General features: G+C 39.5%; 1 protein-coding gene across 3 annotated transcripts in view; it reads left to right on the top strand.

The window, feature by feature from the left end:
- PTK2 (protein tyrosine kinase 2) overlaps positions 1-25,218 on the top strand; it is a 129,512-nt gene that overhangs the window by 31,792 nt on the left and 72,502 nt on the right. For all 3 annotated transcript variants that reach the window (XM_059477578.1, XM_059477586.1, XM_059477570.1), the window contains exons 3-5: positions 4,703-4,869; positions 10,657-10,744; positions 23,830-23,909. In XM_059477578.1, the coding sequence (XP_059333561.1) occupies positions 4,703-4,869; positions 10,657-10,744; positions 23,830-23,909 (335 nt within the window). The remainder of the gene's footprint in view (positions 1-4,702; positions 4,870-10,656; positions 10,745-23,829; positions 23,910-25,218) is intronic.

Below are 25,218 nucleotides of genomic sequence, written 5' to 3'. Positions count from 1 at the left end.
GCTGCTACTTAAAGACCTTTTCTGGTGCAAGAAACTTTGTCCTTCCAACTAAATAAGGAAATTAGGTTTGTAGTCACACTGGGAGTATATTATTCTGTCTTCAATTTATTCATAGTAGCACATCAGTCTTGTTAAATTACAAGCAATCAATTCATTTTGACTCATTTACAGAAGCAAAGTGTTATTGATACATACTGGGAGAGCCAAGGGTACTGTGTGCCCTTCGGCCTTTCTCTGGTCTGTCTTGATTTTTCAACATTCTCCTAAATATATTGTACTGTAAATTCTAATTTTGGGCACATTCTCCTAATGTAGGGCAAATATTAATCTATTTTTTAAATTAGCTGTGATGCAGATCTGTGTTTCTTTGGACAAATGAGTAAAGATGAGAGCTATCCAGGTTTCTACATGAAGAAAAGCCTGCTATCCAGGTTTCTACCTTTTTCTTCTTCTCTCTGGGGTAAAGGGAGTGAAAGGTCACCTATCCCTTGCCTGTTATTGATAAGAAATTCCTCTGAAGGCTTCCCACTGTCTCCTGCTCAGCTGCACTAGTCTATTTTATGTTCAGAATGTAAATGTCAGCTTCAGAAACTTAATTAAAATCAATGTGGTTACACTAAACCACATTCAAGTGGCAGCTGATTGTGTGACTGCCTTGCAGTTGTAGGGAGCTGCCAACAGACACATGAAAACTCCTCATAGGAATTTATATTCATGTAGGGATGGATCCTCTGTACCCAAAAAGAAATCTCATTCTGGATTAGGTTTTTGCTGGAGTCAAGCTCTTTAACAAGCATTAATTTGAGGTCAAGAGTTTGTAGTCAGGTTGAAACTGCTGGTCCTTACCTGGTTTTTTTCCACTCAGCAATCCCTGTGAGGAGTTTCCTGAGCTGCTGGTTGCAGTAGAGTTTGGAGAGATTTCAGATTTCCTTGGCTGTGCTTGCAGCTGGAGGATTGTGGTGACATGTCTCAGCAGGATGCTGGAGTTGCTATTGTGCAGTGGTTAAGCAGTTAAGTTGTTTGTCTGGAAACTTCTGATGAAACGTTCTCATCAGTGCCACACACAGCATCAGGCTGCTCTGGCAGGGCTCCTCAGAGGCTGTCACCCAGCCTGGGGTGATGGCAGTGGCTTTGTTGGACACTCCAGGAGTCCCCACTGGTTCTGTGGAGCTTGCCCAGGAGCTGAGGAGGCTGAACATGTTATTTACTACTGATGGGAGTTAAATGCACTGACCTGATGCTGCCTGCAGCGCCAGTGCAAGCCTTGGGGATTAATCTTGGAATGTTTATAAAGAGCAGCCAGGCTGGGCAAGTCCCTGGGGCTGGATGAGGCTCCCTGTTCTGTGCTGGGTTCTCCTGATGGGACTAAATGTGTGGCTCTAAATGTTTTAGAATTCAAATCCTCTGGTTTATTAATAAAAAATTATATAAGCAAATAGTTGTTTTACTAGAGACTGCAAACCAGCCATTTTGGATATCTAAATCACCATGTTTCCTTATTTCTCCAGTTTTTGGTTCTGACTGTGAGTTGATAGCACCTGGAATGAGCTCTGCAGCTTTCCTAAACAACTGCAAAGAGAAGCACTTGATGTGTTTGTTTCACATAAAGCACCACTTCCTTCCTGACAATACATGGCTTTTTAGAATGTATTTTCCAACACTTGTACTTGACCTCCTGTGCACCTGTTCTGCTTTCTCCTTAGTGTTTGTGCTTTTTCTTGAGTTGCAGCATGTACTAATTGTTGCTAATTATTTTCTTGGGCTGACAACAACTACCTCACTCCATACCTCACCCTTCTTATATAAATCAGAAAATATGTCTATTTTTGATTTTAGATTCTGTGATGGCTTTAGATTTGATTGATGATACAGAAAAGGCTTAAAATTTTGCTTGATTTTGGTGGGAATTAGGACACCTGACTTCTTAAGTCCCTTTGAAATCCTGAGAGGGTCTGAGATGTCCATCTTGATTCTTTCCTGAGTAAGCACTAATGGTTTCAGCTGAGCCTTATGCATCAGTTGTCTCAGTAGTTCATAGTCATAGATAATTTTACCATAATTTTTTCCTTTCCGAAACCATTTCTTATCACAGCAGGCATAACTATCATCTGAGAACACATACCTCCATTTTCATTATCAACTGACAGTGTCAGAGATGGGGGAGGGATGGATTTCAAAAATGTAATGCTGTATGCTGCATGTTCTGTGCAGGGTGCAGGGAGGGATGAAAATGAGTGAATTTCCTCTGTTTGCATAGAGAGAAGCTGGCACCATTCCCTTTGGATGAGATGCTAAAATGTTAGGCTTTATTAACTAAGCAGAGCTTGTCTTTTGGGTGAAGAAGAGGTTAAATATGCCTCAGTCTCTTCTGAGAGTACTTGGTGGTGGTGAGTGTTTCCAGGGATACAGGCAACTGCTCTCCTTTGTAGTTCGTGATACAAAGAGCCTCAAATGCAGGCAAGAAACAAACTTAAACAATTTACATTAAATGCACATTTAAAACCTGTTCACTGACCTGATAACAGACCTTTGGAATTGCTGGGGAAGGTTGCAAAAAATGAATTGCTGTAAGAGGAGACAGGATGAGTAATTGGAAGAGTTTCACTGTAGGCTGATGAATGACAGAAACAATGCTTGGCTTGGGAAATCCACTGGGATAAAAATAGGCTGGGGTTAGGAGAGCACTTGGGGGAAGTGTTCCCTTGTGCTTGCCTCGTGTTGCCTCATCCCTGGCACCCATCTGTGGCCTCTCTGCTTCCTCCTTGAGTTGTTTTCCCGAGGAGCCTGCAGGGAGCTGCTTCTTTGCTTCAGACCTTTGTTCCCAGCAGCTCAGGCACCTTCTGGCTGTCGGGACAGGCTGTGGCTGGTGAGTCTGTGCTGCTGCCAGCTGCTTGAGAGCTTGGATTTGCCCACAGTGTGGTGAAGTTTCCCTCCCACGCAATACCAGCCTCTGCAAGCCTCCTGCTTGCTCTGCTGCTGTCCATCTTCCTTCAGGTCTGGGCTCACCCTCCACTTTGCCCTGGGTCCAACCCCAGAATTGGGAGATAAGGGAAATTTGGGGCACTGCAGGCTCTGAACCAAAAAGATGCTTCTGAGGGTGCTCACATTGCTGCTCTTGTTCACAGGGTCCTGTTGGGCTTGATGGAGCCTCTTCTTACTCAGTCTCCATGAGCTTACTAAACATGGCTTGTGCTTCCTTCCTGTAGGCTTGAAAGAATTTTGTTTTACATTTCTCTGTGCACTGTGTTGCTTCTGAGGGATTATTTAAAGGTTGCAGTTTGAAGAGATGTGTGAGCTGATTTAACAGCTTGATATCATCTCACCAACAGCATGATTCCACTCCTACATGTGTCATCTTCCCCCTCTATTTAGTGCTTCCTTAGTTCTCTTTTTGCAGTTAGTTTTCTGCTTGCTTAATTTGCAGAATCAGGGTTTTAAACATTTTCTTTGGGGTATAAAACAATAAATTTTAGGAAGCGATCACAGAGTCATTTAGGTTGGGAAAGACTGCTTAGGTCACAGATCCAGCTCTGAGCCCAGCACCAAGTTCACCACTAAACAGTGTCCTCAAGTGCCACATCCACATGGTTTTTGAACACTTCAAGGCCTGATGACTCCACCACTTCCACAGGCCAGCCAGTTCCAAGGCTTTCACTCTTTCAGTGAAGAAATTGTTCCTAATACCCAATTTAAACCTTCCTTGGTGCAGCTTGGAGCCATTTCCTCTCATTCTTTTTCCATTTTCCCTGGGAGAAGAGTCTGAGCCCCACCTGGCTTCCCCTTCCTGTCAGGGACTTGACAACATTAATGCCCCCCTGAGCCTCCTTTTCTCCAGGCTGACAGCACCATCCTGTAGAAACCCCTTTCACCTAACTCACTGCAGAAGATCACCTCTGGCTCCTGTAGAACTTGCACTGGTTATGTGCTGAGGTTTTGTTGGAATTCTGAGCAAGAATCCCTTGTGCATCTCTGCCTGCATCTCTGTGTGTGTGCACCTGTATGAGCATTTTCAGTAGGAAATTTCCAGACCATTCCAGGCACAGAAGCAAAGCCTGTTTATGTAAAAGACTCCTTTCTTGGGCAAGAGATCTTTAAACTCTGAAATTTACCTCGGGGCAAACAACATTTGTTGTGTTTGAGAATGTTCCTAAATAATTGTCTCTTGCCTGGTTTTATAAGAGATCTCTGCTGAATCTCAAATAAGTCAGGGAGGAGGGGGAAGGAAACCCAAGGGGCTGTGGTGTGACCTATGAAATCCTGGCTGTTGGGGCATTGAAGAGGATGAAAGTCCAAGATGATTTTCTGGTTCTTGATGGAGAGTGACTTTTAAAGACTGCTGGTGGGCTTTTTGAACTAATGCATCTTGCTTTCATCCACAAACCTGCTTTTGAAATATTGGCTTTTATGTTATTCTGTTTTACATAGAGGAACTACTGGCCTGAATCTGATAAAATGCATGGAACATATTTATTGATGTTTTCTGAAGTCTTGCTGGTAAAACTTCAGCAATTATAATTGGTTGTGTGAAAGAAAAAATGGCTTACAATAAAATATGTTTAGTATTTTTAATAAAGTCACTACCTATGTGCTGCTTAGTATTTTGTGTAGGGTATTACATGGTAATATTTAAAATTAAAATATATATATATGTAAAATTATTGTATTTTACAGCTTGTAAGGAGTGTGTATTTCTCTGTTTTAGGGCATAATTCAGAAGATTGTGGACAGTCAGAAAGTGAAGAATGTGGCCTGCTATGGGTTACGGCTCAGCCACCTGCAGTCTGAGGAGGTTCACTGGCTGCACCTGGACATGGGGGTGTCCAGTGTGAGAGAGAAATTTGAACTAGCCCACCCTCCAGAAGAATGGAAGTAAGAATGTAACTCTGTTCAATGTCAGTCATATAAGTCTTCCTGTCTTATTTTAAAAAATACTCTGTGGTTTAGTTTACTAAGATCTTGTAGTGGAATAGAGCTGGTAGAATGGGGGAAATAAACTCACCAAATTCCTCACTAAAAGCTGTGAACAATGTTTTGTTTGCTTTAAGGGTTTTTTGTTGTTTTAAGGGGTTTCCTGCAAACTGAAGAGAAACCTAGGATTTAGAGGAAGCATTAAATAGGAACAGAAATCTCCTAGTCATTTGTGCTGGAATCTGCAAGTTTTGTCATGCTTAAAAGTTTTAGGAAAAGAATGGTATTCCTAGTTGTGGTATAAGCACATGGCTGCAGTTTTAAAAGGATGAATCTTGTTATTTAAATAAAGCCAAAAGGATATTGTTAAATAGTGGTTGTACTTATTTATAGACTGAGCAGGAGAAATGTGGTTTGAAAAGAGTGAAATGCAGTCAGAAATAATTTTATCCCTCTGCTTTTGAAAACCTCTCAGTTGTTAAAACTTTCTTATATTGGGACCCAGAGCAGTAAGTGACATCTGCCTTCCTTCTGACTGTGATCTTCTGAAGTTATACCAGGAGCAACGCACAGTAGAAAGATAACTGCAGAATTTTGGGGTTTTTCATAGCCTGAGCATATTTGCTGAGGTTTTTCATGCTGCTGGTTAGTTGATTGAAAGAAGTGCCATAACCTAAGTTTCTTTAGCTTTTTAGGAGGGTAAGCTGTGATACCCACTCAGGACAGGAGGGAAGGAAACTCTCTCCACTTTCCTGGTAGAAAGACAAGAGGAAACTAAAATTTATTTGCAGAAGGACACAGTAGTCTACTAGAGGAAATGAGGAGCTCAGAGTTGTAAAATACCAATAAACCAAATAGAGATTAAACCAAAGGATAGATTAATGTGGTTACTTGTTCCACAGGGGTGTTGTGCATCTATTTCTGTGGTTTATGCTCATAACCACAATTGTGATGAAGTTGCTGGTTGTTTTAAAGGATGCACATACCTTCTGCAAAAGTATTGTAAATAGTCAATAATTTCTCACAAGTGGAGTTATTATATTTTAGCAGATGTCTCATTTGGCAATATTTAGTTTGTAAATTCTCTTTAGGGTCCCAATTTTAACAAATCCCACAAATTCAAAGAAATTAGGAATATTTAAAACCTGTGTTTCAAGAATGTTGCATATTCTCTTTTATGCATGTTATATTTTATTGTTTCAGTGATCTACACAGGTATTTTCCCTTTCATTGATAATATTGTGAAATCACACCTTAGAAAGGAGGAGATTCTTGAATCCTTTCTGTGATTAGTGGTGTTATCAAGTGGTGGGTGAGATGTGAATAATTTATGCTGTGGAAATTTGTTACCTTGTGTACCAGTGTCAATTCCATTTTTATAAGGCAATGCAACTTGCATGGTACACATTGCAGAACACATTTAATTGGTTTTAAAAACAAAGTTAGATGTTGTTTTGAAGCTTGTGGAAAGGAATTGTGTAAAATGCTCATGAAAGAGCTATGATAAGGTGTAAATTATTCAATACCTTTCCAAGTGTCATTTAGTATGTTATCAAATACATGCAGCCTGACATACCTTTTAAACCCAGAGAGATTTGCTGTGCATAATCAAAATGCTGCTGTCATATTTGTAATGCCAGAACACAAAGTGTCTAAGATCATATGACAGTACTTGTAGAAATATTTAGATTACTAAAGGGGAGGTAGTCTTGGAATGGTTCTTAAATTAAAAGCTTCCTATAGTGTTAGTAAACCACCAAATACCTCACGTGATTATTTTGTTTTTATCATCCAAATTAAAGGTTTGTGTATTCAGTGTTCAGAAATTACAGCTTGGAATTCTTCTGGACTAATCCAGATACCAGAAGTTACAGGAATTGTCAGTAGGTTGCACACAAAAGTTACCAGGGTAAAATCCATCCCCCAGCTGGGTGAGCCAGGGTTAGCAGGATGTGGGGTTTTAAATCACAGATACACAAAATGATGAGGGTGGGTGTCAATACTGAGCCTTGAGCAGCAGGCACAGCTGCTCTCCTTCATGCCTCTGTCAAAACCCTCTGTGCCAGAGCCCTGTTCCTTTTGCTGGTGTTTTGTGTCACACGAAAGAATATCAGGAGGTTCACATATCAAGTTATGTGTGTTGGAGCACCCTGTTCCCCTCAGGGCAGACACCTCCTAGCTCTGTTGGGGTTTGTGGAGCAGGTCCCTGTGACCAGGTGACATCCATGCTGTGGCTCTGACAGGCAGGAGCCACCCCAGTGCTCAGCAGTCCTGGACTCTGAGTTTTGGTAGCTGTGATGCAAAAGCCCTGGCACAGGTACAAGGCCAGATCACCTCTGGGATGGTTTGATGAGTTGACCAAGTTGCTATAACAGACCTGTCCCTCTCCCTGCTGCACTCTGTCTTCTCTCTTCTCTGGTTTCCAGTTATCCAGTTCTTTTCCTTTCCTTCTGTGAGCCTTAATACTTCTATGAGCTGCAGTGAGCTGGTTCAGTTCATTAAACTCACACAAGACTTCCCCTCTGTCTGCCCGTTTGGTTCTCATCTTCTCTGTTCTGGTTACTTTGCTGTTGATGTGAACTGAATCAGAACCTGCTGGAAGTAGGGTTGGAATTGGCAAGGTTATTTCTTTCAGTGGCACAAATTGTTAAGAGTTGGATCATCGTTTTTCTTTTGGCTCCATCAGCTGCCCTGTAGTGCTTGCAGAAGCAGAGTGGTGATCTTCCAGGAATAATTTATCACACATAAGGGGAGTGATCATCAGCTGAGATGTTTGCTCTGAGAGCAGACCTGGTTTGTGAGAAAGGGACATGTCATCCTTGTCAGTTGGCTGCATTTCAAAGCCAGTAGAGGATGTTGAAAATTGAGCCCATCCTTGTGTTGGCCTTTGGAAGTCAGCTCCTTCATTCCCACAGGCAGAGATGAGGTTATAAATAGCTAATGAAGGTCACTCACAGTCACTGGCCCAGCTGAGCTGCTTTGCCTTACCTGATTTTCTCATGAGATCCTGTTGCAAGAAGCAGCACTTCAATGGCTGATCAGTTAAGAGGACAAGTCCCTGTAAAGGAGAGAGGTGGATTTTCCTATGTGGTTTGCTTTTTTGGTTTTTGTTTTGTTTTGTTTATTAATCCCAGAGAGTAATAGCGTTCTGCATCCTAGAATGACAGAATCAGTTGGGCTGGAAGACACCTCTAAAGTCATCAAGCCCTGCAGTTAACCCAGCTCTGCCAAGGCCACTACTAAACCATGTCCCCAAGTGCCACCCCTACTTTAAATCCCTCCAGGGATGTGATGCCACCACTTTCCTGAGCAGCCCCTTCCAATCTCTGACAGCCCATGAAGAAATTTGTTCTGATATTGAATATCTAGTTTTCTGATCTATAATTCAGTCTAAACCTCTCCTGGTGCAACTTGGGATGGTTTCTTCTCATCCTATTACTTGTTACTTAGGAGAAGAACCTGACCCCTACCTAGCTACATTCTCCTGTAGAGAGTTTTAGAGAGTGATGAGGTCTCCCCTGAGCCTCCTTTGCTTCCTCAGCTGCTTCTCCCCATATTTGTGCTCCAGGAGAGATTTAGGTTGGATATTAGAAAAAAATTCTTAATGGAAAGGGTTGTCAAGCACTGGAACAGGCTGCCCAGGGAAGCAATGGAGTAACCATCCTTGCAAGTGCTCCAAAGAAAGTGGATTTGGTACTTGAGGATGCTGTTTAGCGGTGAACATGCTGGTGGTGCTGGGTTGATGGTTGGACTTGAAGGTCTTAAAGACCTTTTCCAACCTTAATGATTCTGTCATTCTAAAACACACTGGATTATAGAGTCCCTAAAAAGAAGGAAGTCTTTTATACAGACTTGTTTTATTCCCTGTCAGTCTCTGCAGTTGTGTTCAGTAGATTTTAGTGGATATGGCAGAATAAAAAACAGGAGAGGCTCTGCTTTTCTGGACAGGGTGCTTGTGCCGCCTTCTCTCCCTGACACATAAACACCTGCACGTACAATTCGGCTGACACCTAAATTTTAGTGAATAACCAGTTATCTGCTGGGGATCATGAAATGTAAAGGCTGATCAGCAATAGAAGGTGATTCTATGTTCCCTTACATATGAGAGTAACCTGTGAAAGTTTGTCTTTAAAGACTTGGAGTCTTTTTTTGTTTATCTGTGTCTGTGTCCTGTGTCACAGAATGGTTTGGACTGAGAAGGACATTTAAGGATCACTGAGTCCAACCCAGTGACAGGGCAGGGACACCTTCCACTATCCCTGGTTGCTCCAAGCCCCATCCAGCCTGGCCTTGAACACTTCCAGGGATGGGGCAGCCACAGCTTTTCTGGGCAACCTGTGCCAGGGCCTCACCACATTTAGAGTGAAATATTTCTCCCTTGTATCCACTGTAAATCTACTCCCTGTCAGGTGTTCTCAGCCTCCTGCATTTCACTCTTTGATTTAACAACATGTTTTCTGTGCACAGGACTTAGGAAATATATTGTCATACTACAACAAGGCATCATTCTAGTATTCTTTGTTTGTATACAGTGTGTGTATTTACAGTTTCCAAATTTTTTCCTTATTTTAATGGTTTCTAACAGGACAGTGTTTTTTCAATTAATTCTAAGTAAATAAGGATATTGCAAGTTCTGCTTGCTGTGGAATCCTAGGCAGCACTTACCCCTAGTAGATTTTTACCAAATCACCACATAAATCTTTATTACAGGCAGCCAAATCACTTGCTGAAAAGTATTTCTTGTCCTGCTGAAACCAATTGATTGAAATGTTGTAATATTTGCTCTTATCACGAGCAGATTATTAAATATACTTACTTTGGGAAGTGCTGTTAAGAGTGTGTGGTAGGATATGCTGTGTTGGCACAGCCCAGGGGATGGAGATATTCATTATCAGACTTTCATTGAAGGAATGTGTCAGAGGAAGAAGCAAACAGTCTGTGTCAAACACCATAGGCTGTTACCACAGGACAAGCAATAATACTAAACTTAGGGATTGAAAGCAGAAGTTTATGACAAGAAATATTACTAAATTTAGGGGCTGAAAGCAGAAGTTAAGGTTTGAGAAGTGATTCAAATTAGGTGTAGGTTGTGGGTCAAGGCTCATTCTGAATTTCCCTCACTTCTAGTGTAGAATTACCTTTAAAAATATGACTGTCAGGTTCAAAACTGTTTGGCTTTTGCATGTGTCTTGATGATGAATAAGGGAGCAGAGAACCTTTTTACAGAGAAATCCCTTCAAAACCTATGGAAAATCCAGGGGGTGAGTATTGGAGCACGGATCAGAGAAGGAGCAGGGTCCTGTTCCTTTGGTTCCCTGGTGAGTGACACTGTTTGTCACTCCTGGAGCAGCAGGATCAGCGTTTTCAGTCCCTCATGTGAGAAGCAGAGATGAAAGCTGTGTCCAGGGGTCATGTCAGGGCTTGTGGCAGCTCATCTGTTGTCACCTAACTGGGGCCTCCCTTCCCATGGATCTGGAGCTTATCTGCTCCAAGTCTTGATGCTTGGTCCTCTCTGAAGCTCTGAGAAGGCAGCAAGGCTCTGTTTGCTTCTGTTACAAAGGTCCTTTGTAAATATCTCTGTGAAATGTCTGTTACACATAAATTCCAGTTTAGTTCTCTTGAGTAATCAAAAAGGAAGTTTTTCATTAGTTTTCTAAGCTTATTTTGAGTTTATTTGTATTTTTAAGAATGTTGTGAGGAAATCTCAATTTTAATTCTGCTCAAAAGTCACTTTTTCTTGCTTTTCAGATATGAATTGAGAATTCGGTATTTGCCAAAAGGATTTCTAAACCAGTTCACTGAGGACAAACCAACTCTAAATTTTTTCTATCAGCAGGTATGTTTTGTTCTTCTGCTCAAAATCTTTTGCTGATTTTGCTGAATTTAGAGAACTCTGGGTTTGTTTGTGTGGGTAGCATATTACTGCAGAAACAGAAAAATGGAAAAACTAAAGGTTGCATGTATAAGGCAGAAAGGGCACAAAGCCCATGGCATCTTTCTGCTTGAGAAGTGGTGAGGAATATGTTCCAAAACCGAGGTGATTCTGCAAGTGATAATTGTCCTAACTCAGATAAAATTGACTGTTGTTCCACTGGCTTCTTACAGTTCATTCACACTTGATTAAACTCATGAATTTCTTTATTTTTATTTTTAAGTGTGAGCGACAATTTCACTACAAACCATCAAATGCTTTTCCCACTCACATTTTTAGGTTATTTTCTTGGGTTTAAAATATCTTCTGGATTACTAAAACTGCATAATAGTCAAAGTTTCTATAAATTAAACATTAAATTCTGATTTTATTCAGGTAAATGGTTTTAATCTGCTTTTACATCAACAAGCTCACAATAAAACCGCTTGGGGGTATTTTGAGGGAGTTAGGACTAAAATGGTTACCCTAACTCCAGAAAGCACAATTGTGCACAAAACATTCTTGTCTTAGGTAAATTTTTTTTTTTTTTTTTACTGTGTGATCCAATTTTTGTATTGATCTATGATGAAGTTGACTTCTGAAAAGACACTTCTCCTGCAGTGCTTCCTTGGACTTCACATTCTAGTTTAAGTGATTTGTGTGATATGCTGGATTCAGCCTAAAATGTCTGAATTTGGTGAGTTTTTAGTGTAGTACTGCCAGGGGATCTTGTACAACAAAACGATGTTCTCTTTTCCTTTAGCAGCAAGGAACTTCCTTCATACTGGTTTTAAACACAGGAGATTTCTGTTTCCCATGATAAGTTCCAAAATAATTCCCTGAACTTCATCACTTTCCTGTTCAACACCTGGCAAGCCTGCAGTGCCCTCTTATTTCTGCTTCAGGGAAATGCTTCTATAAAGCAAGGAGCTTGAAATGCCAGAGGAATATTTGTTAACTTCTAACTAAATTTGGAGAAATCATTACAAATGGCTCAGAATAGAAGGTTTTGGAAGGTCATTGGGACTGATAGGCAATGCTGACAGCTGCCTGTACCTGCAGTGCCCTGAATCCCAGTGCTGTTATAAAATGAAAATCAGAGGTTCTTGTCTCCTTGCTCTTCACACAATCCCATTTATTTTCTCTTTCCCTTTCTTTTTCACCTTATAGTGAGGTATTTCTGAATCCAGTTCTTTAAAAGTCACTGCTCTTTGTTTTGGGGTGCTCTGAGGTATTTGGGTCTCCGTTGTCATGGAAATCAGGTGCAGAACTTTCCAGAGCTGTCATTCTCTATCCATGATTCTGCTTTGCTCCATAAATTTCACTTGTCCTCTTGGATAAACTAGGACAATAACTTCTGTGTGGTAAAGTGTTAAGGCAGCAGCAGTGATGTATGAAAAGAAGGCAAGAGAACAGTTTAAGCAGTAACACTGCATCATAAACCAGGCCTACAGCAGAGAGGGGGATAAAAAACCAGGGAAACATGATTTTTTACATTTTGCTATCTCAGTGTCATTCCTGCAACATTTTAACATCTTTTGCTTAACCACTGCTCTCAGTCAGATGCATCATGTTGTGTGTAGGCAAGAACAACAGAATGTACAGAATTCATACATGTATACATAGATATCCTGAGCTTTCTGCACAGAGGCAACTGTCACAGATAAGGAGTGTAGAACTCAGGTAAAAAATTTTAAAAATCTGACAGAAACAACGGCTCTGTTGTCGAATTAGGTTTTCTCAATGTAAAACTCAAAGACATTGCTGTCTTGTATGTTACAAATGTGTAAAAAAGATTTTTGTGAGGACCAGATGCCTTTGATTTTCTTGACAGGATGAGACTGGGAACCTTTTTTCTAATTTGGTAATATCCAAACACGTTGTTTGCCTTACTAAAGATGTAATTTTTTAAAAAATGTAATTTTAAAAAATGCAACAGATATAAAAGTTCATGGAGAAGGAGAAGAAACATGGTTCCCTCTGTCACCCATGGAATTTGAAATTTTAATGATTTTCTTGAATCTGAGTTGGAAGCCACAGTATTGTTAAAAAAAAAAGTTTAAATCCTCAAGTGATCTTCTGGAAAAGTACAGAGCATTTTGTAAAGATAACAAAATGTTACTTTAATCACTGTCAACAGGCAGGGTTTATTCATGCAGCTCACCCAAAGCACAATTACCAGGCTGTTAAACCAAGGCTGGCACACGTTTGTGCTGCACATGCATGACTGCTCCCATTCACTGCAGCGACTGCTCTGCCCTCTGCAAATCACTGCATTTCAGGCTTCTCAGCTCGGGCTTGATATGTCAAATCACTATTTTCTCCTTGATGCTTGACTGTTTTAAGGATGCTGTGACCTTTGTTTGGTTTTAAATATTCTTCATCTTCAAGAGTCTTGACCAGATCAGGAGCCTGTGCCCAGAAGTGTTTGTGGCTGGACGTGCTGCTCGTTCTGCCATCTGCGGTGGGCGGGAGCTGCTCTTAATTGGGAGTGTAAAGCAGGGCACTTAATGAGACCTTTCATTCTGCAAGCTGTACAGCAAGGGATTAAAATTAGTGTGTGGGAGCAGGGGGAACCACACAACTCGTTAATAACATCAGAATCAGTCCCACTAACGATGCTCTTGTGCTCAGGCTGTGCCTCAGCTTTGAGGCCAGAGATGGGGAGAGGCTGATCTTTAGGTCATTCCCCTTCACTGGAGGAGCAGTGTGTTCCAGTCATGTCATTTCACATCCCATTTGAGAGCTCTGATCAACAAACTCATACTGGAACTGTGCCTTTTTGTTTTGTTGCTGCTCTCTTTGGCAGGTGTCAGAGGTAGTGGGTGACAGGGCTTCAAGGGTGTCCTCTCTTTTTTCAATCTGTGGAGCATTAAGGTGCTGATTCTGCATGGACTGCATTACTCCCTTGGGCCCAACTGCTTACAGTTTCAGCCAAATTAGGCAAATTGGATCCCACCCAGTGCTGTTGGAACTGTGAGGCTGAAATATTCAAAAATCAGGAAAAGCCAGATTTATGGTTGTCTCCACAGTTGGCAGATGCTCACTGCACAGGTTTTATGTGCCAGCCTTCAGTTGTGTCCTGTGGTATTGAATATCCAAATCTGAACCAAAGTGAGCTCTAATCCCACCCACAAAACCTGGAAAGTGTAGTACAGTGAATAAAAATACTGTAAGTTAAGATTTATCAAGAAGTGGCATTCTCTGTGTGTGTGTGTGTGTGTGTGTTCTGTTGACTGTTTTGTAAGTCTCTGGTGAAGATACCTAGATTTTTGTATGATTTATTTACATTTTTCAGAGAAAACAAACATAAAGGTACAAAAGGAGAATTAAAAATCGCAGATTTTGAGTAATGAAATAAGATTTCACCATTTTCCTGTCCTTTTTGGGAGTATTTCCAGTTGCTTTAAATAAGTGTTGGTGAAATTCCTAGTGAGTGCCTTCCTTTCCCTGTGTTCCAGTGACATGGCAGTTGGGAAGTGGAAATAAAGGGGACAGGCTCCTCTGTTTTGCCTTAGTAGCTGAGTGGGCAATGAAGCCATAGCTCAAATGAAGATAGAATACAGCTTTTAAAAACATTCATGTAATGAGAATCAGACGTAAGCTACTTGAATTGCCTTCCTTTTGTCGTGGGACAAGAGCCTGCACACATTTATCCTTGAATAACATGTTAGCCTGCAGTAATTGGAGATGGTTTATCCCTTGATGAAAAGGGAGTAAGCATCTGTATGGGGGGTGGGGGCAGCTCTTGGGCATCAGCTGTTCCATTGTTGCTGTCCTTGTGCTCAAACAGAAGACTTTTAAAGTAACTTTTTGGGGTTTTTTTTTTTTTAGACCCAGTGAAGAAGAAAAGGTTGTTTTTATCAGTGTTGAATTTTTCTCTGCTGCAGTGTGGAGCTAGCCTGGAAATGTTAATATATATAAAGTAAAGGAGACCACAGGACTGAACTGTTTTGAATTTGTTTTTTAAAATTAACCAAAGTTTGTGTAAGAAGAAATTGCAAGCAGGGGATGATCTCGAAGTTAGGGCAGGTCAGTGATGCTCTAAAAAACTGAGCTGAATTCTGTGCCACGAGGGCTCTGTGCCTCACCAGATAAGTACACTGCAGGTTCATTTTCATAAGAAAACTCTTTTTAAAAAGTAAAGATCAAAAAAACCCCCAACTTTCTCCTTATTAAAAAATAAAGGCAAAAACATGCTCAGAAAAAGTGGAGAAAAAGTTTTTGTGACCAATTGACACTTTTTTCCTCTGTAGTGTCTGTAAAGATTATGTTCACACTCAAAAGGTATTTCATTAAATGAAATATCTCTTTATATTGTGACAGATAAATACTTCATGCAAATTAAATTATTTTTATAACTCTGTTCCTGACATGTAGGAAGTTTTAAGTCCAGGCAATTATTGTAATAACTTAATGATTAAAGTTTTATAAGGCTTAGGTGCGTGAGATGTAATTTGAAATGCAGGGTGGGAATTAGACTCTTTAACCTAATTAAATAACAACATCTCTTACACCCTAATAAAAATAGGAGACCTAAAGCAAACTACTTTGACAGGAAAAGCTTTGAAGGAAATGAAGGACATTAGGAGAAAAACTGGCCTTGTTCCTGATGTTGGCAGCCTATTTAAAACAAAAAAAAAAACCTCAGCAAAACAAAAAAAACCCACCCCAAACCCAACAGATCTTTCATGGAGAGTTAAAGGCTGAGGCAAAAACTGTGCCCTGCAGGAAGGTGGCAATATAAGAACTGCAGCTGATTAAAAAGATACTAAAAATATATTTTTTGATAAAACTGTGAATTAATCTGGGCCTCTCCTGTCTGCTCTTTACAGCTTAAAAAGACAAAAGTGAGATTTCCTTGACAGGGGTAAATTTCTGAAGTTGCTGATATTCACAGTATCCTATGAAGTATTTTTTCTCTTGTAAAAGTTAATTGACCCCCTCCAAACTCTGCTGGCATTCTTGTTTTAGACTCTGCTGTTTGTATAGTTGTGGAACTGCTTTGGTTGCAAATGTTGTGTGCCCAATGTCTGCTTTCCCTTAGTGCTCTGTGGTGGGAATGTGAAACTTGTGAAACTTCTTATTCCTTAACACCTCCTAAGTGCTCAGCCAAGCTCAGGACAAAGGGAAGGGCTTGCTTTGATTTAAAATTTCCACCTGGCAGCCAGAACAGTGAAAATCTTCCTTTGTGGGCTTTTCTAAAATAGCTCATATTCAGCCTGATAGATTTTAAATTCCAGAGCCAGGTTTCCATGGACTGATGTGTGTAAATGTCTCTTTAGTAGTCTGGAACAAAACGTGACTGCAATTAGCAGGTTAAATTGTGTATAACAACAATAAAAACCCACAGAAAAGTTGATTTACCTTGATGCTAGGACTCTCCTGATCTGGAAACTCTGTGTTGGAAAGGAGAAGCATAAAAAGAGCTGGGAGCAAGGCTTGTTCAGCAGGTTGAGTTCTGCATGGCTCCCAGGAGTCCAGCCCTACTTTGTGCTGGAGGCAGCCGCGTCTCCTGCAGTGACATCTGGAGCTCAGCCCGCCCGCACAGACGGCACCATTTTTAGCTGCTCTGCCCCTAACAATGCCTTGTCACAAGTTGGTTTCCCTCCAGCCCATCTCTAATGCCCTTATTATTAACAGAGGAGCTTCCAAAATTAGTTAGAGATGTCAAAGATCAGCCCTAGATAATATAGAGACTGTGACCTTGGGACACGAAGAGGAGGAGCAGCTGAGGGCAGATGGCAGATGAATGTTATCCTGATACTGGATCTGGGCTTTTAACTCCCCTAGATGAGGCCAAAGCCCTAATTTTCCCTAATATTGACTTATCTCCTATAGCAAATTTAATACTATCAGATGGGTAAATAGGGGTGGGAACACATATGTGTTTCCCTCCTGTGTGTATTTTAAAAACTACCATTATGATCATTAAGGTGGTTTCTAAAAATACTGATGACATTAAAAGCAGACATTGGGCTTTTGTACATATGGGGCTTCATTCAGAGCAGATGAGGCACAAATCTTTCAGGGTTAATGCTGCATCAGATTTCTGAGGCTGTAGTAGTGAGGGTTGGGACCCTGTTCTTCAAGCTGATTTTGTAGTGATGAAAATTTGGTGTCCTACATAAACGTGGAAAACCAGGATTGAGGAGCAGTTTGATCCTTACAGATATCAGAATTTATACTGGGTGTCTGTTCCACATTTACCCAATCATGTGTCTGTCCTACAGTGATGCTGTGATGTGTTTAACACTACAAGGAGCAATACAGCTGAAAGCAGAGAATTGTGCATTTCCCAAATTATGCATTTCATAGCAGTAGCAGGCAATATCTGAGATCATTCTTTTTGGTGGATGCACAGAATTGTGCCATGGACTGGGGTGGAATTGTGTGCTGTACCTGCTGCAGGTGCAGAGCAGAGCAATGTTCTTCGTTTTGAATGGGAAATTTTGGGGAAAACAAATGAGCTGTATACTTGGATTTTTGTCCTGGTCACAAAAGTGGTTGCTGAAGATCAGCTTTTCCCATGGATATATTGAGATATTCTGGTCTTTCATTACAGAAGCTGGAACTGGTAAATGGCAGGAATAATTTCTGTGGATTTTGGTGGGATGGGTGTCACCAGAAGTGTTGTGTGTTGTTGTAAAACAGGTAGATCCTGGTTGAATTCTGTGGTGGCTGAGGGCAAACTATAACATACAAAACCTAACACCAAATTACCTTCCAGAGTTAGAAACCTGAATGTTTAAAAGCAGGTGCTAGAACACACCTGAGCTGTTAAAAATAAATCCAGAGAAGTTACTGAGAATAAATAAATTATTGCATATACAGGACAATTAAGGGGCAGGTTGTATTTTTTTAACATAAATTTCACCAACTAAGTGGAAGTACATAATTTCCCAATATATAAAAGCACCAGCTAAAAATAAATGTGTAGAACAAATGTGTAGAAAAAATGATGTATTATAAATCTTTGTTTTCATGCTTCATTAAATGATTGTAATTAGTGTTTGTGTTCTATGTACTGAATGGAGAACAGAAGACATTTTCTTTGTTTGGCTGCTTATCTAAATATCTCCTATGTTGGGATGATTCTTTTTGGGTCTGGTCTTAACTTTTCAGTGGGAACTTAGTCACTGAAGGGTTGTTTAAATGCAGTGTTCAAAGAAGTGCAAATTTGGGAAAAAAATAGAAATAAAAAAGGACGAAGTTGTGTAAGTAGGTCACAGAGATTGAAAGAAAAGCAAGAGAAATAGATTGCTTATTTTTAAACTGTCCTCCTAAAAAATTGGAGTTTATCCTGTGGGAAATTTCTTGGTAACATTAAGCTGGGAAAGCCAGTAGTGGCTAATTATTGGTATTTGCCCTTTATGAGACACCATTTGATAGTACTGCTGCTAAAGAATTTCCACAGTATTTATGCTTGAAAATTCAATGTCAAGTTTAATAATTTTATGTAATAATTTATAAGGCTATAAACAAGTTTAAACCTAAAATATCTTTTTAGGACACAGTATCTAATAGCTTTTTTTAAAAATCCCTAAACTGGAAAGCATTTGCCAAGTTCAGAATTATTTTGCTGTTGTTCTTAATAAAGAAATCTAAATCCAGCATGGTGTTTTTATGAACTGCTTGTCAGCCTGGGTGAACCTTCTTCTGAAATACTGCAGCTGCATAAAAAACTCGTGTGCAGGAAAATGAAGCAGATGGCTTCTGAAAGTAGCAGCTGGTATAGAAAATACAAGGCCAGTGATAGATTTCTCCTTAAATCATAGCACAGGGCTGTTCTTCAATTTCTCCATCTTCACAAACATGGGCTTTCCTCTGTTTTCAATTTTTATTTTAAATTGTTCCATCTGGGATTGGCTGTCCATTTCTGTAGCTGGGAAACTGCCCATTATTTTCTGGTAAATTTTGAGAAGTTAGAAGTGACAGCATCAATAATTTCCCCATTCAAGTAAAAGAACAAATATTTTATAAGTCTTGACATCATAAATAAAACTGGCCTTATGTTTATGTGCCCATCTTCCATGTGGGAGAAGCCTTTTAGTTCACATTGTGTTCACCTCCTTTCTTTTGTTGTGATTTAGGAGTATCTTTGAACTTTTAATGTCCAAAATACTGGAGACAGAAAAAAGATTTCTGTTCTGGCTAAAAAGGGAAGAGTGATTAAAAAATTATAATATTGTTAAGAATAAAAAGGTGTTTTAAATAAAGTGAATTGTTGCTGAATATCAGGGCAGTAATAAATCAGGAAATATGGTGTAGGATTGTGTTGGATTTCAAAATCCCTTTTTCTTTGGATATTACTGCCCTTTCTAAGCATTTATTCACTGATGCTGGGTGATGTACATTCTGTATGTAGGGGCAATGTGAATTTTGTTTCATTTTTAATTTTATCAGAACATGTGAAAGAGTTCTTTTTCCTGCCTCTGAGAGGTGCCTTTATGCTTAACATTCCTATTTTCCCCACTGCAGCTCTTTTTTGTACCAGACTTTTGTAGCTGTTGTGGCCAAGAAGTCAACTCCAAATGTGAAGTTTAGGTCACACTTTAATTCTGATTTGCCATCCTGTGAATGAACAAATTTCAGTAGAGTTGCTTCCTCTGACGCTGGCACTGCAGTAGCACTTGCCTGGAAGCCTGAAGCAGTTTTTATTTCCATTATTCCATGTTTAATGGAACTTAAATAGACTAATCCTTTCCCCCCAAAGCATGCACCTGCTTGACTGTAAATCTGACTTCAGCTTCTTAGAACATACTAAAAAAAAATCCAAGGGAAAAGGTTCTGAAAATCAGCACAGCAATTTGCAGCAATAAATTACTTTTGTCTCTTATCCTCCTTTAAACTGTTCTCCAATGTATTTTTCTCAGGGAGTTGAGATAAGCACATTATGTGGGAATACAAAATGAGTAACTCAGTGGAAGCAAATATGTTACAAGCAACATACACCAAAGTGACTCACTTCTGTTAGCATATTTTGGGGTTGGATTGTTACCAAATAAAAAGTATACAGGATTTTAGCAGTGTTGACACTTGAATTCTTAATCCTGGTGTCAGTCCAAGTGTTTGCCTTGTTGATCTTTCTGCATTTTCATTGCTGTGACATCGTGACCATAAACTATTGGAGATAAATACAGATTTCATGTCATTTTATCACTGCCAGAGCATCTGGTCTCCAGTATGGGGTGTAAATGATGTAGTGGCACAGAGGTTTAGCAGGAACACCTTAAAGGCTTTGCTGAGCTTGAGAAAGAGATCAAAGGTTGCTGTTCTGATTTGTTGTTTGGACACTTGGGTTTTTGGGGTGGCTTTTCTAAATCAGATTTGTGTGACAAGTTTGTATTAAACAGTTTTGTCTTACAAACTAGGTGAAATTAAGGTGTATTAAATAGCATCCTACAGGGTTTTGCCTTTGGAAGGATCCCATTCTGAACAATTAAATTGTAGAGAAGATTATGGCAGTGGCGTTTGATCTGCTTGAAAATTATCTGTGTGTGTTTATACATCTGTATATATAAACAGATGTGTTCTTCAGCTTCTCCAGGTTTTGCACAATTACTCAAATTTCCAAGCCATAGGAGGTGCAGCCAAAGGTCTGCACACACTGCCAGGGCGTGTGACAAGCTCACAGATAACAGGATCTCCAAACCCCACAGGGAAGGCTTCATCCTCTCTCTTAACATGCTTCTGAATTTGTAGTCAGCGGAAAAAAAACTGATGGGTTTTGTTAGATTTCTAAGAGTTCAGGTTTTGTGCCTTTGTATGTATATAGGCTTTGTGCTCTTGAAGATGGGGCCTTTGTTTGTCTAACCCAGAAAATATTCTCATTTCTCTCATTTAATTATATTAACAATAATAATAATAATAAAAGTTATAATTGAGCAAACACAAAAGGCTTCTTGGGAAACTATTCAATTGCCTTGTGACAGTGCATTTAATTACCATTAAATTATCTCTTATGTCTCTGCCACTTAATATTTGCTCGGGCTTTTTCCTTAGGAGGTTGTGCTGAACCTCCTGTGAAATTCTTATCTCATCTCTGCGCAGGCATTAGTTAATGCATTGATCTGATGCCATCTCAAAGAGAATAGTCAAGCAAAATTAAAGGTGATAAGAGAAGTTCTCATTGGTATTCTGGCAGTAGAAATTGAATCTGCTTTTTTTTTCCTTGTTGAAATTGAAAGAAGAATGTGTGCAGGCAGGTTTATGAAAAAAGGGAAGATTCAAGCACCTTTGGTTATCCATAGTAGGACACTGTTAAATCCAGACCACTGGATTCTCACCACAGGTTTCCTAAAGCTTATAATCTTTTATAACTCACAAAGTTTAAACACTGAAACAGGTGTACCTAATGTAAAATACTTCTTTTTCCCCTTCCATTTTGTTGGAATGGGGGATGGTATTTTACATTTTCTTAGTCAATATCTGATGTCTGTAGTTGCAGAGTCAAACTGGGAGCATGACTGGAATTTGTGAAAGCTCACAAGCTGCAGGGCAAGAGGAGATAAACCCCAAACTTTAAATATTTGGGTAATGTTGCTTATTTATTTGTGGAATAGGAGGCTAGCAGCGTTTTAAAATCATGTTTGCATCAGACTGGAGATGCTCTTAAACTGTTTAGTTTAACAAATCAAGGACTGGGATCCACAAGGCAAAGAACTGTGAAGATAAATGAATCCACATTTGATTATAATACACTGGGCTTTAAATTATCATTGTTCCTGTGAGTGGAGGTTTGGTGTGTCAGGACTGAAAAATCACTTTGCTACAGCCAGTTCTTCTTGGGGTCTGAATACCTCAAGTAATAGGAGGATAACGGCTTTGAAATGTCCTGGTGATGCAAAATTGTTGAAATGGTTCAAAAAATTGAATCTGTAGTTTTGGGGAAAATAAATAGTTCAGTGAAATAGAAGTGATCAGTCAGTGGGTATTTGATTTGGGTGGATATAGGACAGGTTAGCCAAGGGATTTTGTGAACAGATTCACTTGGTAGGTGGAGTAGTTTGGGCTGGACATGAAGGTAAATTCTCAGGAAAATACCATGAGAATTTCTGGAATTTGGGTATCCATGTATGATCTGACCCCATGTTCAACACTTTTTTTTTCATTTGGAGGTATCCCACATAGACCTGAGGATAAGGAGGGCTGTGCTGTTGGTCACCACCCACGTGTGTTTGCTGAGGTCATTTATAACAGTTTGTGCAGCCTGAAACTCCATTCCTGATTTACCTGCCCTGAGCTCCTGTCTGACAGTTTTCATGCAGGAGCAGCTCAAAGTCCTTTCTCAGCAATAGAAAACCTGGTGTAATTTATTGCATTTTGCTGTTTATAGGATCACAGAACCATTTAGGCTGTAAAAGACTTGGAATATCAACCACTAACCCAGCACTGCCACCTCCACAGCTGAGCCATGTCCCCAAGGGCTGCAGCCACACTTGGAATGGCTCCAGGGATGGTGATTCCACCACTTTCCTGCACAGTTTCCAATCCCACCCTTTCAGTGGAGAAATCATCCTAATATCCAATCTAAATCAAATTATTTAAAATTGTGAGCATAATAAAGAGAATTATGAATTCATATTGTGTATACTATTACTGTGGGAATACAGAATTATTATTTCCATATGTGTGTACAAATAGCACACTATATGATGCTGAAGGGCAATTATTCTCCTGTCTCGTTAGTATTTGTAGGAATTGAATTGAGAAGAGTTAAAAGCTCATTATTTTGTCATATTGAGTGCCTGTATGAATTCAAATGTAAGAAGCTTTTTTCTCATGTTTCAGCTACTGTAATAATTAATTTCTTATTCTTGCACAGTTTATCATATTTCTTCTTTCATGTCTTTCAATAACAAATTAAAACTTCTAATGCAGTTCAGGTCCAGGACATTTTTAGGGATTTGTCTGTAGTTTGGAGCAGGAGCAGCTGCCACAGTGGTGCTGAGGGAATGCTGAGGTGGATGCTCACATGTTCCAAGGGAAATGCAGAGTGGAGAACACCTCCAGCTGTTGGATCCTCTGCTGTGCTTCCTTACCTCCAATTTATGCATTTCCCTGCAGTAGTAGTTTGAACTAGTTGTTCTTACAACTTGTCATCACTCACCAAACCCACTGGGTGAAGTGTGCTGCATCATCTCCTCTTAGATCCACAAGTCAGTTCGTGGATTTTTGTGGGATTTCAGGACTTGCTGCAACTTCAGGATCTCAATAGTAACCTGATGTTTTCATAAGAGGAAAACAGGAGCTGTGAAGGAAAATCTGCTGAGATTTGTTACTGGAGCAAGATTTGCAGAGTGAAGTTCTTGGGAGCTCCTTCTGTTCTCTCTTTCTGCCTGAATTTTTTGTTGTTAGTACAGGTCAATTTCTTACTCCAGTGTGGTGAAACATTACCTAAAAAATAGGATTCTGCCCAAATCCATGCTGGTAAATAAAACAAGATGAAGATTTGAAGTGTTTCCTACTCTAGATGGTCACCACCCAGTTTCATTCACTCTTTGTTCTTCTTGCTATTTCAGCATTATTTTATGCCAGTGTGCAGTACAGTGTGTACATTCTTCTCTCTTTACTTCTATTTTTATTTTCACTGTAATTCCTAGGCATTTATCAGTTTTACCTGCATGATTAGATCTGCCTAGACAATTAAATCCTGTTGACCAGGATGGTTCAAGAACACAGCCTGGAATGCAGGTGTAACCATCTGCTCAGTCCCTCTGAATTTTGATAATATTTAATAAAACATAAGCAATATTGACATACACAAGAAATTTTTCAATCAAATTCATTGTGGTCAAAATGTGTGTCTTACCAAAGAAATTTGTGGAGAATTGTGTCTGCTCATTTGTGGAGAATCTGAGCACAAATTCTTATTTCTCTTCCTGGACTGTGAATTGCCATTCCAGAAAATTAAGATGTATTCATTCAAAAGTTGTTGGGGAGTATTTTAGTCTGTGTTGGCAGTGAACTGATCTTTCTGTGATGCCTCCCTGCTTCTTTTGCTGTAGGTGAAAAATGACTATATGTTAGAAATAGCAGATCAAGTGGACCAGGAAATTGCTTTGAAACTAGGTTGCCTTGAAATCCGGTAAGCTGATAATTTAATTTATTATTCAACATCTTTCTGACAGAATATATACATTAATTTTGAAACTGCTTAAAGTTCATCAATTTCTGACCAGTGGAGTTGAATAAAACATCATAAGACCTTTTTTGCTATGAAGCAGTTTGAAGAAAAACTGAATACACTGTATTGTAACTAATTTCTAGTGATTTTTAAATTAACATTATTTTAAAATTTTAATTTAATTACATCTTGATACTTCCTTTTGGGTGAGTTCTTCCTCTGAATAATTTAAAGGCCTGTAGAGTACATTGAAGTATGTTTAAAAAAAAAAATGCATCTGTGGTGTTATTTAGTAAATAGTCTTGTTATTCTGCATATATAAATCCTGCAGCTAAAGAATGTAATTATAGATAAGTGCTGCTACCTTTCCTCTCTGTATTTACTCAATTTTTAATGTGCTGTTTTGAAATTATTAAATCTTAAGGATCCTTTTGGGTGTTTTTGGTGTTCTTGTCAACTGTATAGACAGCTGGAAAATAAAGATAAATATATCAGATTAACAGATCCTTGAGAGAGTTCCCAGCTTTGAAATGCATGTGTTGGGTTTTGCTAATTTATGGAGAATTTCCAGCCTGAAACATTTGCTTTAGTTATGCTGGTGTCTCACACAGGGAGATTAGAGAAGTAAAATTGATAAGAAATTAATGACAAATGTAAACTTGTTAGGAGAGAATAAAAGTGTCCTTTGAACAGTACTTTCCAAATTAAAACAAAATTTAGGTTTATGAAATTTCCCAGGTACCACAGGAGAACCTGATGCCTTTGTTGTAAGTTTTGCTGGTAGCCCCAGAGAAAACAAAAATTCTTTGTGTAAGTGCAAACTCCTGATGCACTTACAAAATCATTGTGCCTTATTTCAAAACATGTGATGAATGTAATAATCTGTGATTATGTTGTCAGCCAGGTCCTGCCTTCCCTGCCTCTCAAGCTGTGGCTCTTCAGAGCATTTTGATGAGATATTTCTCATAAATGAACTTGTGAAACTCTTAGAATGAGCATTTCTGGTCCATTTTATTCTGTGACAACGATGATCTCAGCTCTCTCCTAACAAAGCTATTTATTAATTTACTTGTTAATGTGAGCATGGCTGGATTGGAGCAGTTTTCATCATTCCTGTTCCATGCACAGGGGGCTCTCAGGGGGAAGTGCAGCATGAGGTGGAAAGGAGCTGCTCAAGGCCAGGTCAGGTCACTTTTGGTGGCAACAGTTCTGAAAATGCAATTAATTTGTAAAATCAAAATCTGCTCCATTGAGGTAGAATAATAATGTA

This window comes from Ammospiza nelsoni, chromosome 1 (genome assembly GCF_027579445.1).
Source record: "Ammospiza nelsoni isolate bAmmNel1 chromosome 1, bAmmNel1.pri, whole genome shotgun sequence".
Lineage (NCBI taxonomy): Eukaryota > Metazoa > Chordata > Aves > Passeriformes > Passerellidae > Ammospiza > Ammospiza nelsoni.
This window is presented reverse-complemented; position numbering and strand designations above follow the sequence as displayed.